The sequence below is a fragment of the Myotis lucifugus genome, unplaced genomic scaffold (genome assembly GCF_000147115.1).
Source record: "Myotis lucifugus unplaced genomic scaffold, Myoluc2.0 scaffold_2, whole genome shotgun sequence".
NCBI lineage: Eukaryota > Metazoa > Chordata > Mammalia > Chiroptera > Vespertilionidae > Myotis > Myotis lucifugus.
Window position 1 is genome coordinate 20,871,688 of NW_005871050.1, and position 17,683 is coordinate 20,889,370.

The following is a 17,683-nucleotide window of genomic DNA, read 5'->3' on the forward strand; positions in this document are numbered from 1 at the left end:
CACATTATCTATTCCTTTCTTTCCAGCAGGATGTGCTAAGCTTTTCTCTGTCTTTTGCACCTTAAAGTAAATGGAGAATCTGGTAACAAGTTCACGGCACTGAGCCAATGAACTGGGGCAGTGTTCAATATAGACAGGTTGGACACACATTGTTTTTTTAAATATGTTTTTATTGGTGTTAGAGAGAGAGAGGAAGGGAGAGAGAAACATTGATGAGAGAGAAACATCAATCAGCTGCCTCCTGCATATCCCCTACTGGGGATCATGCCTGTAACCCAGGCATGTGCCCTGACTGGTAATGGAACCGGCGATCTCTCAGTGCATGGGATGATGCACAACCAACTGAGACATACTGGATAGGGCACATTGATTTTTTGAGCTATAGGGCCCTTCAGGGCATTCTGGGATTTAGAAAGAGGAACCAAAGAGTTGAGACGATAATCTAGGTTTCTTGAGCCTTAGTTTATGTTCTTGCCACCTGATCACCTTGACCCACTAAAATTAGTTTTACCTTCTTCACAATATTAATAGGAGGACAAGTGAAGGGAGATAAGAGTAATGGAGATATAAGTGGTAGGAAAGCAGGCATCACCCACAGAAAAAAGGGGACAGCTGAGGATGAAAGAGCAGCCAGAGATTCAGAATCCCAGGTCCTTCAGAGTTTCACAAGGGCCAACCCCCCTACTAGACCACACTCAGATTCTCACCTTGCCATTTGAAGCCCTGAATTAACAGTTTGCTTAACCCATTCAACCCTTCTGGCGGATAACTTTAAAATTAGTATCTCTTACCCAGATATCTCTTGCCAGTCACCTATTTCTACATACTGGATATTTTATGAGGGGAAGGACTCATTTAATTATCAACGTAAAGCCAAATTCATCTCCCCACCTTCCAAATGCATGCCACCCCCCAACCAACCAGAGCAAACCAAAAGAGTTGGCTCTTTCCAACAGCTAGGTTTGTAAACTTAGGGTCATCAATGAGATTTCTTTTATTTATCCCTCCTTCCATATCTGGCCAGTCCCTAAGCCCTGTCAACTTTACCCATGAAAGGTTCCCATTATCTGTGTTGTTCCTCCATCTTCACTGCCATTTCTCTTGTCCTAGACCATATGATCTGGATCACTGCCACAAACTGCTCACTGACCTCCCTGTCTCCATTCTCACCACTCCCCAATCCAGTTCTATTTATTCCATTAGATACATTTTCCTTAGGCTCGCCTTTCCTTATGTGTTTTCTTTTCTCCAGTTCAAAAATCTTAAATTATTCTCTATTTCTTGCCATATTTAATCTGTCATGACAAGTGGAAAAGGGTATCAGCTTATTCTGTGTTACTATCAGTGGCAGAAGTAGGGCAAGTGGGCAAAAGCTACAGGAAGGTTTATTTCAGCTGGTCAAAGGAAGTCCCTAAACAAGAGCTATTGTACCATAAAGCAGCTTGCTCAAGCACTGAGCTTCCTGCCCCTGGAAAGGTGTATAATCAGGAGCTGGGAACTACCTGTCAAGGACGATGTAAAAAGGGTTTATGCATTAAGGTGTAGGAAAACGCTGCTGACATTAAAGATGAAGATAGCTGACAATTTTTGAACGCTGGCTCCATGCCATGCACTCTCCTTGTTTTCATATGTTAACACTTTTATCTTCCTAACAACTCTGTGGTTGACACCATTTTTATGCCCATTTTACAGTTGGCTCTACTTTAGTGATTAAGTACATAGGCTCTAGAGTAAGACACAGTTCACATCTTGGCTCTGACCCTTACTGGATGAGTGATTTTGCACAAGATGCATAACCTCTTCTGAACTCAGTCTCCTCATCTAGACAACAGAGGGAATAATAGTACCTACTTACTCCGTTGCGATGTTGTGAAGATTATGTTGAAAGATAACATATGTAAAGCACTATCTGACATAGACAGTACTCAATGGTCACTATTAACCTTGTCTCCACTAGATGATATATTCTTTGCAGAAAGTGGCTACATTTCTGCTATGACCCCCATCTCAACTAGCTCAGATTGGCCATATAGTAAGTCCTCGTGCCATATGTACTTGTAGCCAACAATGTTGTAGTGAATACTCTCCAAAGCTGCTCCAAACACCACCTTGCTCATCACCAGCAGTGTACTCCTATTGACCATCTTTCTCAGTCAACCCAAGGTCAGCCTTTTCCCCCTTTTTTCCTCCTGTGAACTCCACTTTTACTGGTTTCTCCGAGACAGTAAGTAGCTGGTCATGATGAAATGGTGCATATTTTTTCAGCCTGCTATTTTTAAGGTACAGAGGTGTTTGTGCTTCCTTTTTCTAATCCCAGTTACTAATGAAAACATCTTCCCCGGCAACCTCGAGTTGTGAACCAACCTTCCATTATACAGATATCCTGCCACGCTGCATGCCTCTCCCACAGTGAATCTTATAATTTCTCGTCACCGCTTATAATAGAGATCATAAAGCATTTCCTTGGCTCATCGTTCACTTTGTCTGAGAAAGTTGCGTGACGTAACCTAGCGAAGAGAGAACTGTCTGTTGGGAAGCTTGTTTAGAGCCTTTTGATATCAATAACATTTTGGTTTATAAGCTTTACATGAAAGGGTTGGGCAGGGGGAGACTTTCCCTTTCAGCAAGAATAAATGGGTAGCTGGCCTACAGACTGCGCTTCTGAAGCCAGGTGCCGCCACTTAGCTTAATGTGTCATGATGTGTCAACCAGCAAATTATGAGTTATTTGAGTTGATTTCCTCCCAACAGCTGAGCTACAGCCTTTGTTCTATTGATGTTTGTCTCAATTCCTGAATGTGTGCTGCTTCCAGACAGAAAGAAATCATCGCATGTCTTATAAAGAAATGTCATGAACTCACAGAGCCTTGTCTATAATTAGAAGGTTTGAGGGTATGCTTTCTTTTTCATCCAGTGGAGCTACTGTTAATGGATTAAATTCCTTTGCCAGTTCTTTTAAAATATATATATTCTTATTGATATCAGAGAGGAAGGAAGAGGGAGAGATAGAAACATCAATGATAAGAGAGAATCATGTGTGGGCTGCCTCCTGCACGCCCCCCACTGGGGATCGAGCCTGCAACCCGGGCATGTGCCCGTGACCAGAATTGAACCCTGGACCTTTCAGTCCACAGGCCGATGCTCTGCCCACTGAACCAAACCAGCTAGGACCCTTTGTCAGTTCTTAATTATTTTTCTATCTCCTTTGAATATATAATATGCCATACCATTATCCTCACATCTATAAAACAGGTCAGATTGTGTTTCAAAAATAAGAATTTATTTTTACATTAAAACATAATAAATATTGACTGGGCACTTACTATGTGTCTCAGTCAAGCCATTTAGGAAATAGAAGCAGCATGGGTATTGGCCTGGATTTCAATGAATTTCTAATTTTTCTTAGGATCAATGTAAACTTTTATAAAACAATCAGAGACCATCCTAGGTTTTAATATATGTATCAAATGTCCCCCAACTAAGGGCCTATAGAGGCTCCTCACTCTGCTAGTGAATAGAGTAATGGGGTGAAGTGGGCTCTTTTCATTCCATAAGAGTATAGGGGCTGCTCTGAGCAAGCTGGGTCATCCATCTTTCTTACAGTTGTCCATGCAGTTGCACGTGGCTAGGTAAAAGGAGTCACAAGGCATTCTCATCTAGGAATTGTACATCAACCTCAAGCCCACCCCCCACCCACACACACACACCTACCTGGGCACTGGAGATTATGAGTATTTCTTTTATTGTTTTTCTTCTATTATCTCATCAGCATGTTTGACCTTTTCGCAAATGGAGTGTTAAGATTTGGAATGGGTTATGGGAGAGAAAGAGAAGTAAAATGGCCTTTTACCCCGTCTCTCTTTTGGGGTTGTTTTGTTTTCTCATAGAAAGCCAAGCTTTACTTCAACGCAGCCTCAAAATGTAACAGTCATTAGCACCACAACTACAAACCAGTAGAAAAGAAGAAACACTTATACATACATATTTGATAAGGTACCAGCCAGAGCCACATCAATTCCTGTTATTCCTCCCACTCCCTGCTCAGCTTCCTTTCTGTTTGAAGATGAAAAGGTAGATTTGAAATTGCTCTTGTCTTTTTTACTCAAACATGCAGCAATTTCAAGAAAGGGGACATCTGCTGGCAACCGTTTTAAGGGATCAGGTAAATTATTAAAACGCATTTCATTACCATGACAGTGAATTTAGTAGCTTTCTTGGTTCTTTTTTTCACATTTTAAAATAGGCTACAGAAGTGTCTCATGTTGAAAGTAATGGAGTTGAGAAAAGCCCCACCTCCATTACTTAGGAAACATTCTTTTAATTACTATTCACAAGAGCCATGTGAAGGATCCGTCCCCTGCTTTTGGAAACACTGGCTGGGTGCGCATTTGTACTACAGGCTAAGAAAGTAGAAATTCAGGGCAGCACATTCAAGTATTGGGAGCACTGGGCAGCATGCACTTCCTTTCTTACTTTAAGTCTCCCTATTCCACATAGAGCATAGCTAGTCTCTGGACTGACTTCCACCTTACCCTGAAACCACTCCTGCCGAGAGGCAGTTGTCATATCCATGAGGCCTGGTGATTTAATCATTACTGGATCCTCTCGCCAAATGCCGTTTACTGTCATATTAATCAATGCCAAATCCTCAACAGACAATGAGTCTTAGGAGATGTAAGGAAGAAATATCAATAAGGATTGGAATGAGTCAGCAAAGACTGCTTGGGAGAGAAGATGAGGCCTTAAAGTATCAGTAAGATTTGGCTGGAGAGAAGACGTGGGCAAGTCAGTGTACAGCTGTGCCAGAATGGGTCCAAATGTTTGGTAAAAGTCCATGCTTATTGCTAGGATACTACAGAGACCTGGCGCTCCTGTCTTTATTCATATTGATGTTGAGCCAAGGAAACTCAAGACTGTGTTTTCCACAGCTGAATTTTAACTTATTACTAAAGAAAAAGATGTAGGTGGATGTGACAGTGTTTGGAATAAAGAGAATAATGCCCAGGGTCTCTGCTTCAAGTTATGCAGGTTGCACCCCTGCACAAAGGTGTTGGGTGGACGGGCAGGAGATGAGGAAATCCTGCTAGCTCAGGTGCTTCCGGAAGCTATGCTGTTTTGTAATTGATCCCCTAAAAGGAGACAACTTTTTTCTCAATCTGTCTGCATACAGGAAGTACTATTTTGTAAATTGCCAGAAGCACTGTATGTGCCAGTACTGGCCCTGGCAATGCTATATATTTGTAGAAGATTGCTTTAGAAAAGATGAATCTGGCCTGCTATCTTTAAGCAGAAAAATTAACCGTCAGTAATTTTCTTCCCTATTAACACTTTTATGTAGAAGTTTCTGTGGCTTTAATGGGCCACACATTTCAGCCTCTTAATATTTTTCTCCTACTTTCATTTTGTTGGGCTAAAAATAACAATCATAGTAATTAATAATTTATGCCATACTGGTAGAAAGATTAAAACCAAAATGAAAACTAAGGAACATCCAACTAAAGTCAGTAACTGGTTTTCTGTTTAGTAGTCGGAGCTCTTATACAAAGAAGGAAAATTCAAATGGTACTACTTCTAGAAACTTGTCAGGTCATACAATGTCAAATCAAAGTAATGGAATATTTACTGCTATAATGAGATTCAGAAAATTTTATTTCTAAGTCTCAATATTTACTAAGTGTTGATTGTGGGCAACTCATTTTGTTTTTCTGTGTCTCGGTTTACATGACTATAAAATGGCTGGGTTGCCCTGGCTGGTGTGGCTCAGTAATAGTGCATCTGTCTGTGTATCTAAGGGTTGTGGGTTTGATTCCTGGTCAAGGGCATGTACCTGGGTTGAAGGTTTGATCCACAGCCCTGGTCAGGGCCTGCTCTCTCTCTCCCAGTCTCTCCCTTGCTCTGTGTCTCTCTCCCTCCTTCTACTCCAGTGGTTCTCAACCTTCTGGCCCTTTAAATACAGTTCCTCATGCTGTGACCCAACCATAAAATTATTTTTGTTGCTACTCCAACCATAAAATTATTTTTGTTGCTACTTCATAACTGTAATGTTGCTACTGTTATGAATCATAATGTAAATATCTGATATGCAGGATGGTCTTAGGCGACCCCTGTGAAAGGGTCGTTCGACCGCCAAAGGGGTAGCGACCCACAGGTTGAGAACCGCTGTTCTACTTTCTCTAAAAAAAATCAATGGAAAAATGTCTTCAGATGAGGATTAACTAAAAAAAAATGACTGGATTACTTCTTATGCTCCTTCCAGCTCCAGAATTCTCTGATTCTGTTTTATTATTATACTCAATTAACTTAATACTGTAAAATAGAACAGAAATAATATTCACTTGATCTAACTACCTTTCAGTGTATAAAATAAATACACCCTTGGATTTTTTCTGGTGTGTGTGTTGGTAGTAGTGGTGAGGGGGATAGAGCAACTTTGAAAAAAAGGAATTGTGCTTTACTAATGTCTTACATAATATAGCTGAAGATATATTTCTGGGATGTGACATTTTAACTTTTTTAAAATCCTCACTCAAGAATATGTATTTTGTTTGTTTGTTTTTTAATATATTTTATTGATTTTTTACAGATAGGAAGGGAGAGGGACAGAGAGTCAGAAACATTGATGAGAGAGAAACATCGATCAGCTGCCTCCTGCACACCCCCTACTGAGGATGTGCCCGCTACCACGGTTGAACCTGGGACCTTTTATTCTGCAGGCCGAAGCTCTATCCACTGAGCCAAACCGGCAAGAATATGTATGTTTTTATTGATTTGAGAGAGAGAGAGAGAGAGAGAGAGAGACTCTTGTAAGCACCCTGACCAATCCAACCGTGGGATCAAACCCACAATCTGGTTATGTGCCCTGATGTGCCCTGACCGGGAATCTAATCCTGTGTGTGAGACAATACTCTAACCAACTGAGCCACACCAACCAGGACGGGACATGAGTTTTTAAAGTCATATTTCCAGATCTTTCCTCAAAATAGCAGCTTGGTTTATAGCCTAAGTGCTTTAAAAATCCCAGATATTCTGACAAATCATACTGGTTTCCCCTTCTGAAACTTTCATTGCATGATAAGGGGACAGATGACGGACCACTCCCCTTCCTCTCACCCATGAAACCTTCCATTATTGTTCCTTTGCCTTGTTCAGGTAGAACTTTCCTCTGGTCAACAGTATCATCATCATGAATATCCCCATTATAGGCAACATTCAGCGATTCCCATTCCTCTTCCAATAAAATCAAGAAAGGAAGAAATAGAAGAAAGGGAAGGAGGGAGAATATTTGCAAATAGTTTTTGTGGGTTTATCCTTTTTTCCCCATCCATTACTGCTCCCTCAGATCTCACCTGAGGACATACAAGCCACGTAATTCACTGCTATTCTGGAGTTTGTTTTCAGCTGTACTTTTGATGGTACCATTAGGCAGTGGGGCTTTGAAGTATTTTGGATGAGCAATTATTCAATGAATGCATTTTACATTTATTCCCTACTTTATAAATTATGCTATGGAAAAAGTGGTATTGGCGTTTTCTTATAATGAGGCCATCTGGGGTAGAGTGATAGTAAATGACTTGCTCAAGGTCACGGAAGGTATGATTTATCCAAAGAGAAGCCAGAAATAGAACTGAGGTCTGCTGACTTTCAGTTTAGTTTAGCATCCAATAAACCACATTTTCTTTCCTCTGCACATTTTATCTTCAGTGGTTTGCCATGGGCACAGATATAAGACAGCCTGCAAACCTAAACAGTCATAAAATCATCAGAGGTAGTAAAATAGGCATCATAGGGAACAAAATTTATGTCTCATTATCAGTAACAAAACACAGCTATCAAATTCACATTAGCAGTAGAGACAGTCTACCTTTACTTTGGTGCCTTTTTCTAACAGGGAGCATGATATTTTGTGGTGTGTGTTTTTTTCCGAGTCAAAAATATATTTTGAATGAAAAAGTCATATTGCCTTTATATTTGTGCCTGCAATTGAGAAAATGAAGTATGGAGTTCATTTGTGAATTTTTTTGAATGGCAGCATCTCCTTGAAATTATTTTTGCTGGGAACTCAAACATTCTTTCAAAATAGTCCCACTATTGTAATTGGCCAACTGCTGGGATGGTATTTTGGGAGGGAAACAACCTTCAGTTGGAGAGGAATATAAAATTTATAGACTTGCAACCTGAATTATCCATTTCATGTACTATATTTTCCTGTTAAAACCATCTCCAGATGGAAAGACAACATCTTAAAATATTTAATTGTGAAAACGTTCTACTAATGTTGACACCAGAAGGGCATTACATCTTTTGTGTGTCTTATTACCTATTTATTCAAAATGTGTCTCATTGCTTTTATCATAAGACATACTGGACTGTTTCTAAGGTTCCTTTAAAAGTCTTTTGGAGGAAATAATGGGTTTTGTTCCCCTACATGATCATGACATGCCTCTTGGTTGTGGCTCAGATCTCAAGTCTATTTAAAGATCCTTGCATTACTGAACCCTAAAATTGCTGCCAAACTCCTGCTCAACTTTGGAAATTTTAAATAATTGATTTCAGTAACCAGTCGTATGCTTCATCTACTAATAACAAATGCAATCCGCTGGGGACAATCTCTACTAATGATAGAGGGAAATCTTTCAATTATTGGGGGTGGGGGTAGGGAAGGTGAGGTTTACTTCTTAGAAGCACTGGCTATACACAGAAAGATGGACTCTGAAAAGAAGTTGATTACAAAGTGTTAAGTTTTTGCAAATGTTTTTTATTAGGCCTCCCCCCCCCCATTTTTTTTTTTTTTTTTTTACAAAATGCCATCAATTCCTTAAAAAGCGGCTTTCTTCTAACCTCTGGAACTGTGCCTCACTGGGGTGGATCCCAGGGGTGATTGCCTGGGTCAGGCTAAGACAACCTAGAGACCACGTGCTGCTGTGAGTTGTTCTAATCATGCAGAGCCATAGGAAGAGAGTATGAGCACTTCCACTCAAAGCCAAGTAATGGGGACACACAAAGCGAGTCCAATTTCATTGGAAAGTTAAAGAGAGTTTGGTTTTTCCAAATTAATTTTCCTCGCCCAGCGTACATGAATCAAAGTGGGATGTGATATTCCCACAATAACTCTGGTGTGTCAAAGGCCATGAGACTATTGTTTGCTCACGCTTCAGAGAAAAGAGTACATCTATAATCTCAGAAAATAACATTCTCCATAATGTGCTCAGTTTTCTTCCTTGAAAACTGAATTCAATAGATAGGCTTTTCTTTCAAATTTTATTTTTAATGATTTATAGCTTCTTTTTCTAATAACACATTTCATCCCAATGCACTAAAATATTTTCAATCTGCCAGTCCTCATAATATTAACTATGTAAAATGAAAAAAAAAAGGTACAAGGCTGGTCAAATACTTTGTCCAATTTAAACAACTTTAGAAAGGTTGATATAAAAAAGGTATGCTACTTGGCAATATTTCTCAAAATTGTACTCATTTAGGGCTGCTAGCAGATCAAAAGAAAATTTGTTGAACTTAGCAAATAATAATTGTGCTTGTGTTTACTCTCATGATCTATGAAGCGAATTTCAGTAGAGCTATAATATTTAGTTTCACTGATGAAAGATTTTAATGACCAAGTTAAGAAGTGCCAACCAGATTAATACTAGACTATTGATTATCACTAGCTATTAGTGATTGCCAACACTAGTTTTTTGCTACATATATTGTGGAATTATATAACATATGTATTCTTCTCTCTTTTTATTTTTTTTCCTTACAGGTCACAGTTACAATCAGATTTCATTATATATTTTGTTACTTTCTCTTATCTGCCATCTTTATTTTTTTTTTACATTTTGTTTTATTTTTATTTATTTTTTGTTTTGTTCTGTTTTTTGAATTATTTTTTAATTTTTCTGTTACAGTTGATGTACAATATTATATTGGTTTTAGATGTACAACATAGTGATTAGACATTTATATAACTTACAAAATGATCACCCCAGTAAAACTAGCACCCATCTGACACTATACATAAGTAATACAATATTATTACAATATTCTCTATGGTGTACTTTACACCCCGTGACTATTCTGTTAACTACTAATCTGTACTTCATAATCCCTTCTCCTTTCCACCCAGTCCCCCATTTCCCTCCCCTCTGGCAACTGTCAAAATGTTTTCTGTATCTATGAGTCTGTTTCTGTTCTGCTTGTTCATTTATATTGTTTATAGATTTCCACATATAAGTGAAATCATCTGGCATTTGTCTTTCCTGTCTGACTTATTTCACTCAGCACAATACCCTCTAGGTCTATTCATATTGTTGCAGATGTCTAGATTACATTCTTTTAAGTAGATGAGTCATAGTCATATTCCATTGTATATATGCACCACTTCTTTATCTATTTATTTCTTTTTTTAAATCCGTACCCGAGGATATGTTTATTGATTTTTAAAGAGAGAGAGGAAGAGAGAGAAAGAAGCATTGATGTGAGAGAGAAACATCAATTGGTTACCTCCCGCACACGCCCCAATCAGGGATCGTACCTGCAACCTAGGTATGTGCCCTGACCGTAAATCATATCCCAAACCTGTTGGTGTACAGGATGATGCTCCAACCAACTGAGCAACCCAGTCAGGGATGTCCATTTATTTCTTGATGGACGCTTATGTTGCTCCCATATCTAGGTTACTGTAAATAATGCTGAAATGAATATATGGGTTCACATGTCTTTTCAATTTAGTGTTTTAGATGTCTTCAGATAAATACCCAGAAGTGAAATTGCTGGATCCTTTTTTATCTGTTGTTATAGCCTTTATTTTAAAGTCTATATTGTCTGATATAAGTATTGCTACTATAGCGTTTCTGGTTTGTTTTCATTTTCATAAAATACCTTTTTCAACTCTTTACTTCCAGTCCATGTGTCTTTTGATCTGGAGTGGATCTCTTGTAAACAACATATGTAAGGGTCTTGTACTGTTATCATTCAGCTACTATATATCTTATATTGGAGCATTTAATCCATTTGAATTTAAAGTAATTGCTGATAGATATGTATTTATAGCCATTTTATTCTTTTAGCTATGTTTATCTGGTTTCTTCCTCTTCTCCTTTTCCCTTTCTTTCTTAAAGAAGACCCTTTAATATTTCTTGACCACAGTGTATGAGCTGCCATTCAGGTGCCGACCACACAAAGTGGAATTCGCCTCTGCAGGGTTTGATACTTGCTGAGATTATTCTTTGGCTTTGCCGTGTGCTCTGATGGGTCCTGCTCTGATGTTTTCTGAAGTTCACCTCTGGATGTGTTGATTCTGGGGCCTCTTAGAGGCACTCTGGTGCAGGCCAGTGTCAGATGCTGTCTGTTCGGCAACCTGGGCAACCTGTTCGGAGCTACAAAGTGAACCACAGTTTGTGGCTGCCTCTGCTGGGCCTTGGTGTGCATGGGCGGGACCAGGGTGCAAACCAAGGCTGGCTTCCACCTGCACCAAGCTCAGGGGAAGGTCAGCAAAAGGCCCCAAGCGTCCTGAGATATGCCTCTGCCTGCCTCTGCTTGCATCTGCCTGCTGGCTGCCTGTTAGGCTCAGTTTCTGAAAGAGCCTCGGGTGGTACTCGAGTAGCATGAGGCATATTCTCAGTGAGTCACCAGGTAGGGGCAAGTGGTGTTCACCAGATTGATTCAGGTTCAAACTCAGTGCCAGTGCTGGGTCTGAGGTCACTCAGCCAAAGTCTCAGGGTGTACCAAGTCTAGCTGCCACTGGCCAGGTGCCCACAGATCTTTGTGGTATGACAGTCTCAGGGAGTCATCGGGGTTAGGCCAGCAGTTACCAAGCCCAAACAGATCAAGATGTGGCTGCTTGAGGGGAGGGCTCCACACCAGTTGGGTGTTCAAGAAAAAAATAGCCACCATCCCAGAACCACACAACTTACTCTGTCCAGGACTTTGCCTGACCTTCTAGAAAGCCTGACCTTGGCAGGGCGAGGCCAGAAGGAATCCAGAGGGTGCAGCTAGTAGAGCTCCCATAAGGGAATGTGCCCATCAGGCTCACAGGAAGATAAGGGAATGGCCTTTAACGCAGAGTCCCACAACTCAGTCACTGAAACCCCATGAGTCTGCCGGAACTTCAGGCCATTGATTCATCCACAGGGTGTGAGCTTCACAGGGTGAATCAACATGGAGTCCAGAGGGTGGGGCTATTGTATTCCACCAGGTTGATGACTTAAGGAGAGGAGTGCTCCACCCAAGAAAGATGGTGTCTGTGGTATGGGAGAGGGACTCAGTACAGGGATCTTAGCAGCTGTCCCTTCAGCTCTCTCCCCAGAGCCACAAACCCCAGTCTCTCCTCACATGACTCTAGTCCACTTTGCCTTCCCTCCGCCAGAGCCCAGGGTGAGTGGCTGTGAATGAGATTTTGTGCATTGGCTCTTTAAAAGGGTACCTGTGTCTCTAGTAGACGCCCATCTCTTCCTGGTAGACAGAATCCCTGCTGACTTTCACAGACAGATGTTATGTGGGTGCCTCTTCCCAACTCTGGTGATCTGGGCTGGGGAGTTCGGTTTGGGGTTGAGAGCCCATGTTTTTAGGGGAAACCTTTGCAGCTGAGATATCTCTCTTGAACCTCAACCACCACCCATGGGAGTGGGCCCAGCCCTTTTCTCATCTCTGCCCATTCTACCAGTCTTCATGTGGCTTCTTCTGTAAATCCTTGGTTATAAGACTTCAGTTCAGCTAGTCTTCCGTTGGTTGTTCAGGTTGATTGCTTTATATTTTAGTGTGATTCCAGTTTGGTCCTGGGAGGAGGTAAGTTTACCTCCCACCTATTCCGCCTCCATCCTGGATCAGTACAACAGCTATTACTTGTTGATTAATTTATGGATTGAACCAAGGTCAGTGTCAGGACCAACCTCCATGCACAGGTTTCTATGTCTTTCCTTACAGGGTACTTGCTTAGGGCCATAGGAATGATAGTATTTGAGTAGGCTGTCTTGGTCACTCCCAGTGATTGCCAACAGTACTGCAGTCATAAAATTGAGGCACATAATTTAGTGAAGTGATACTGTACTGGCTTAAGACCTTTGCTGGTTAACTAATTAATTAATTCCTAAGCAAACATGTATTGAGCACTATGTGCTAAATCCTCAAATCTAAGAATAAATAAGACAGTTTAGGTCCCAGTTCAACTGTTGACTCCCAAGGATTAAGGAGGGACTCTTCTTTGGGTATTACAGAGGACCATGTCTTTATCCTCAAGGATCTCAATCTTGGGGGACCACAGAGAAATTTAAATAGGAAGAACACTATAGTAGCTACAGCTGGTAACTGTTGCTTATAAGCCCTTCTATCCCAACATGTAATGAATGTTGTGATCCAAGGTAATTTGACACCGGCCTTGGCTCCATCCAGGAGTGGCACTGGGGAATGGGAAGGGAAACTTGCTTTTCATCATAAATTATTCTGCATGGCTGGATTTGTTATTCGAGAAAGTTTATAGAAAAATTATTAAAACATGGAACTGACTTCAAAAATCGAGAACCTATCACTTTCTATTTCCGTTTTGACCAACCATTTGCTAAAACTAGAGTTTGGGAGAGGCAAGCCTCGGGAAAAATAACATAGCATGGGAAAACATATTGGGCAAAAGATATGGTCTGCTTGACAATATTTTATTTAAGCTGAAGGAGTTATTTTGTTCATTTGTTCTTATGGCCAAAATATTTTTACATCAAAATATCTGAATTAAAACAACCTACTTAAAGTTTATTTATCCTAATTCAGAGATTTTTTTTTGTCCAATAAAACATCTTTGCCTATCTCCTAATTGGAATTACTAATACATAAGAAAAACACATTGCTCTGTTGTGTGTGGTGTATGCTTTCTAGTCCCAGCTCTCCCTCTATGAATTGGATGACAGTAGGCAAGTCCCTTTCCTTCTCTGGATCTCAGGCCCATCTGAACATGAAGATGTGGATTATATAAGTGATTTTCAAATGGAGTTTCTGTGAGAACTTACGGTTCTAAGCAGGGGGCACATGGGACTTTCTGAGGGTAAAGAAGAGCAGAATTAGCAGGGAATTGAGAACACCCACCTTTGTTTCCACTAAATCTTGCTTCCTGGTTTTACTTATTGCTATTTCTAATAAGATTTCTATTGAAATAAGGGTTTTGTTTATAAAATGTTTTTCTCATCCCTGAAGTAGATATAGAAGACCCATTTCTATGCTACAATTTTATGGTTTTAAAGTAATTCTCTAAAATATTGAATGCAATATATTTCTAAAGATAAATAACTATCACTTTGACATCATTATCTAATTCGATACCCTCATTTTAAAATTGGGATATAAAAAAAAAATTGGGATAAAACCTCATAAGGAGCATTCAAAAAGGGGTAAGTGAGATAATTCACGTGAAGCTCCACTGCTTGCTGTAGATGCACTTAATTTCTCCATGACATTCTTTGAAATATAGACAAAACTAACCACTTTGTAGAATTAATATCTATTTTGTAGGCTTGGCATGGTTTTAAGTGATATTTCAAGTATTTAACAACTGGTAGATCACAGGCACTGACCAATCAAACACCTGTGGAAAACAATTGGCTTGGCCATACTGCTGCATAATTGCTACACAGCCAAACATCAGCCTTCATCTGGAAATCAAATTAAATGACATAGAATGTAATGGATGTGCATTGAATTATATACTAGTATTTAAGTATCTTTTCTTTCCCGTTTTCTACTTTTACTCCTCCTCCTAGCACATCTGGCTATAAACAGAAGCATCTAGCTCCTCCCTCATGTGAATTACATAAATTATGTTTGTCTTCCTGATTTAATCATTTTACTTGGGCTCCTTATTTGATAATATTGTTCTAAAGTCTTGACGTTTCCATGTAATAAATTTTATACTCTGGTGATTTGACATTCACATTTCCATAATATCGAAGTGATCATACTAACTATTCTAAGGAATATTGGAAGAGCAAGTTAAACCTCTTGAAAAGCTGCAATATAGAACAAGTGAGTTTACTTGAAACACTTTTGAGGAAAAGGATCCTCTGTGATGTGAAAAGACTGATATTTCTTGGAAAAGAGCTCAGTCCAAACCTAGGGTGTGTACTGACTTAAAAAGCCATAAACAGAGTTGGAAATAGTAAGAAAAAAGATGTTTACAGACCTCTGGATTCACAAATTAATAAATAATGGTGCCTAATATGATTGCCAATAAATACCTTAGAAAGGAAGTGAAGGTAAGAAGTGATAAATAATGTGTGATTAGGGTGTGATTAGAAAAGGAATTAATAAGCCAACTGATTGACCAGTTCACCCAAAGTCAAAGAAAGACCTGTTGCATACCCAGCACTGGGTGAGCTGGACACTTCCAGCTCCTCTTATAAAGTTGTTGCTCTCTTAGGAGTCCCTAGTAGTTCTTTCATCTCTGTCTACTTCTCAAGTTCAGGTATAAGTTCAAAAAGGGATCACTCTTTGCTCAATTAATAATATGTCTGTTTACATGAAGTATTTTCAGCACTTTCCAGGAAGAGGGTTTTCTGACTTTAGATAAAAGGACACAGCTCTGACAAGAAATATTTAGGTGGTAGAGGTTGTTCGATTAGGAGATGACAAGACCTCTTAGAACTACCTTAGTATCTTCATTCTGAATTTATATCATTACATTATACTGTGATGTCTAATCTATACAGTAAACTGTTTCTCTGAATTTCCCAACCAAGGAGGTAGACATACCCTATGCAGAAAACAGGCAGTGGATTCTGGTGCAGTTCAGATTTGGAATGGTATAAGCCAGTTATCCGGGGCTCAATCATCCTTAAGGAACTTGACTTTCAAGGTTTTGGGCTCACAGATATGAAAGGGTAGACTGCTTATTTCTAAGAACCAATTTCCTCTTCTTCCACCCCACTTGGGTAAATGTAACTGTCTTTAAAGCCTCTGACAAGATAAGCCTTGCTCTTCTTTAAACCAGTGCCAACAGGCCTGCTTTTGCTATTTCCACCGCAGCCCAGCAAGCTTTACTTTGCACCTCAGATTGGTTTTGGAAATTGACTCATAGAAATCTCTCTACCAGAACAGTCTACTTGGTATTCTGTTGTGCCCCATAGATCACTATTAAGAATTAAAGCCCAGGCCGGCTTGGCTCAGCAGTTGAGCATTGACCTATGGACCAGGAGATCATGGTTTGATTCCCAGTCAGGGCACATGCCAGGGTTGCAGGCTCGATCCCCAGTGTGGGGTGTGCAGGAGGCATCCAATCAATGATTCTCTCTCATTATTGATGTTTCTATCTCTCTCTCCATCTCCCTTCCTCTCTGAAATCAATAATATATATATATGAATTAAAGCCCATTAATTTACGTGACTATTAAAGTATTGTTCACTGATTTTAACTGTTAAAATGCTAAGAACCCACTTTATAGTATTTCACTGTTCTTATGTAGTAATAGAAAATGCATCCTGCACATATTTTTGTTTCCTTCTTGAAAATTGAAAAATAGTGACTGCTAATGACTGTGTCTGTAGGAAGCAAGGCAGGGCTTCTAAAAGGGGTTAACTGTCTGTGTCTCTATCTTCTCAGACCTGGTGAAAATGTTAAAGATGAAGGGGGCGGGGACAAGAGAGTTGAGAAGGGCCTGGGGAAGGCAAAATTAACCCTTTGAGTGCCAACCAATATCCTAGGAACTATGCTAAAATTGCCAAGGCATTTTTGCTGATTTTACAGCAGTTTAGGAAAAAAATTATGAATCGCAAGTAAATGAAGTTACATATTCAAAAACTTAAGGAAACCTTTACTACATTGACATATTTAGCAATATCATCATCACTAATAAAAGCAGACTTAGAACTGGACGCCATTTCGAAGCTTTGATAGCGCTCCCGGCACTTTTGGCGAAAGACAGGAGGAGCGCGACCGCGCTCCCCAGCACTCTAGGGGTTAACCAGACATCAGAAATGCTCTTAAAGCTGCTTTAAAACCACACTAAAATTAAGAAAGAGAAAGGAGAGAAATAGTTTGGACTTTGCAGAATTACAGTCATATGCAAGGGTGTTCCTCACCAGGACTTACATGTGTCTTTCTGTAGATTTGAACAAAAAGTCAGGTTACAATTCTGTGGAGACAAGTTCTCCAGTGACACACTAAATCATTCTTTGAAAAATCTGCATCTAGTTTCTTTTCATGCCCCAAGATAGAGCTGAACTATCAAACTCAGTGTATTTATTGCTTGAAAAGCAGGAGAAAATATGCTTTTTTCTGCATGTTCACATAGCAAGTGCAGGAAAAAGGAGAAGACATCCTGTTCTCTTCTTCTAAAACAGGGGTGGGGAGCCTTTTTTTTCCTGCCAAGCGCCATTTGGATATTTATAACATCATTTATGGGCCATACAAAATTATCAACTTAAAAATTAATCTGCTGCCCGGCCAGCGTGGCTCAGTGGTTGAGCATTGACCTATGAACCAGGAGGTCACAATTCAATTCCTGGTCAGGGCACATGCCCGGGTTGCAGTGATTTTCTCTCATCATTGATGTTTCTATCTCTTTCTCCCTCTCCCTTCCTCTCTGAAATCAATAAAAATATATTTTAAAAAATGAGCCTGCTATATTTGGTCAAACATTTAATGAATGCACCCCGAATGCCTTGTCAGGGTCAGACCAAATGATTTCGTGGGCCTTATATGGCCCAAG

At 39.8% G+C, this 17,683-nt stretch overlaps 1 protein-coding gene across 1 annotated transcript in view; it reads left to right on the forward strand.

The window, feature by feature from the left end:
• The window catches only part of IER3 (immediate early response 3), a 94,127-nt gene that overhangs the window by 12,473 nt on the left and 63,971 nt on the right, over positions 1–17,683 (forward strand). Inside the window, 1 exon segment of the mRNA XM_023757372.1 lies at positions 16,576–16,639. Coding sequence (XP_023613140.1) covers positions 16,576–16,639 — 64 coding nt within the window.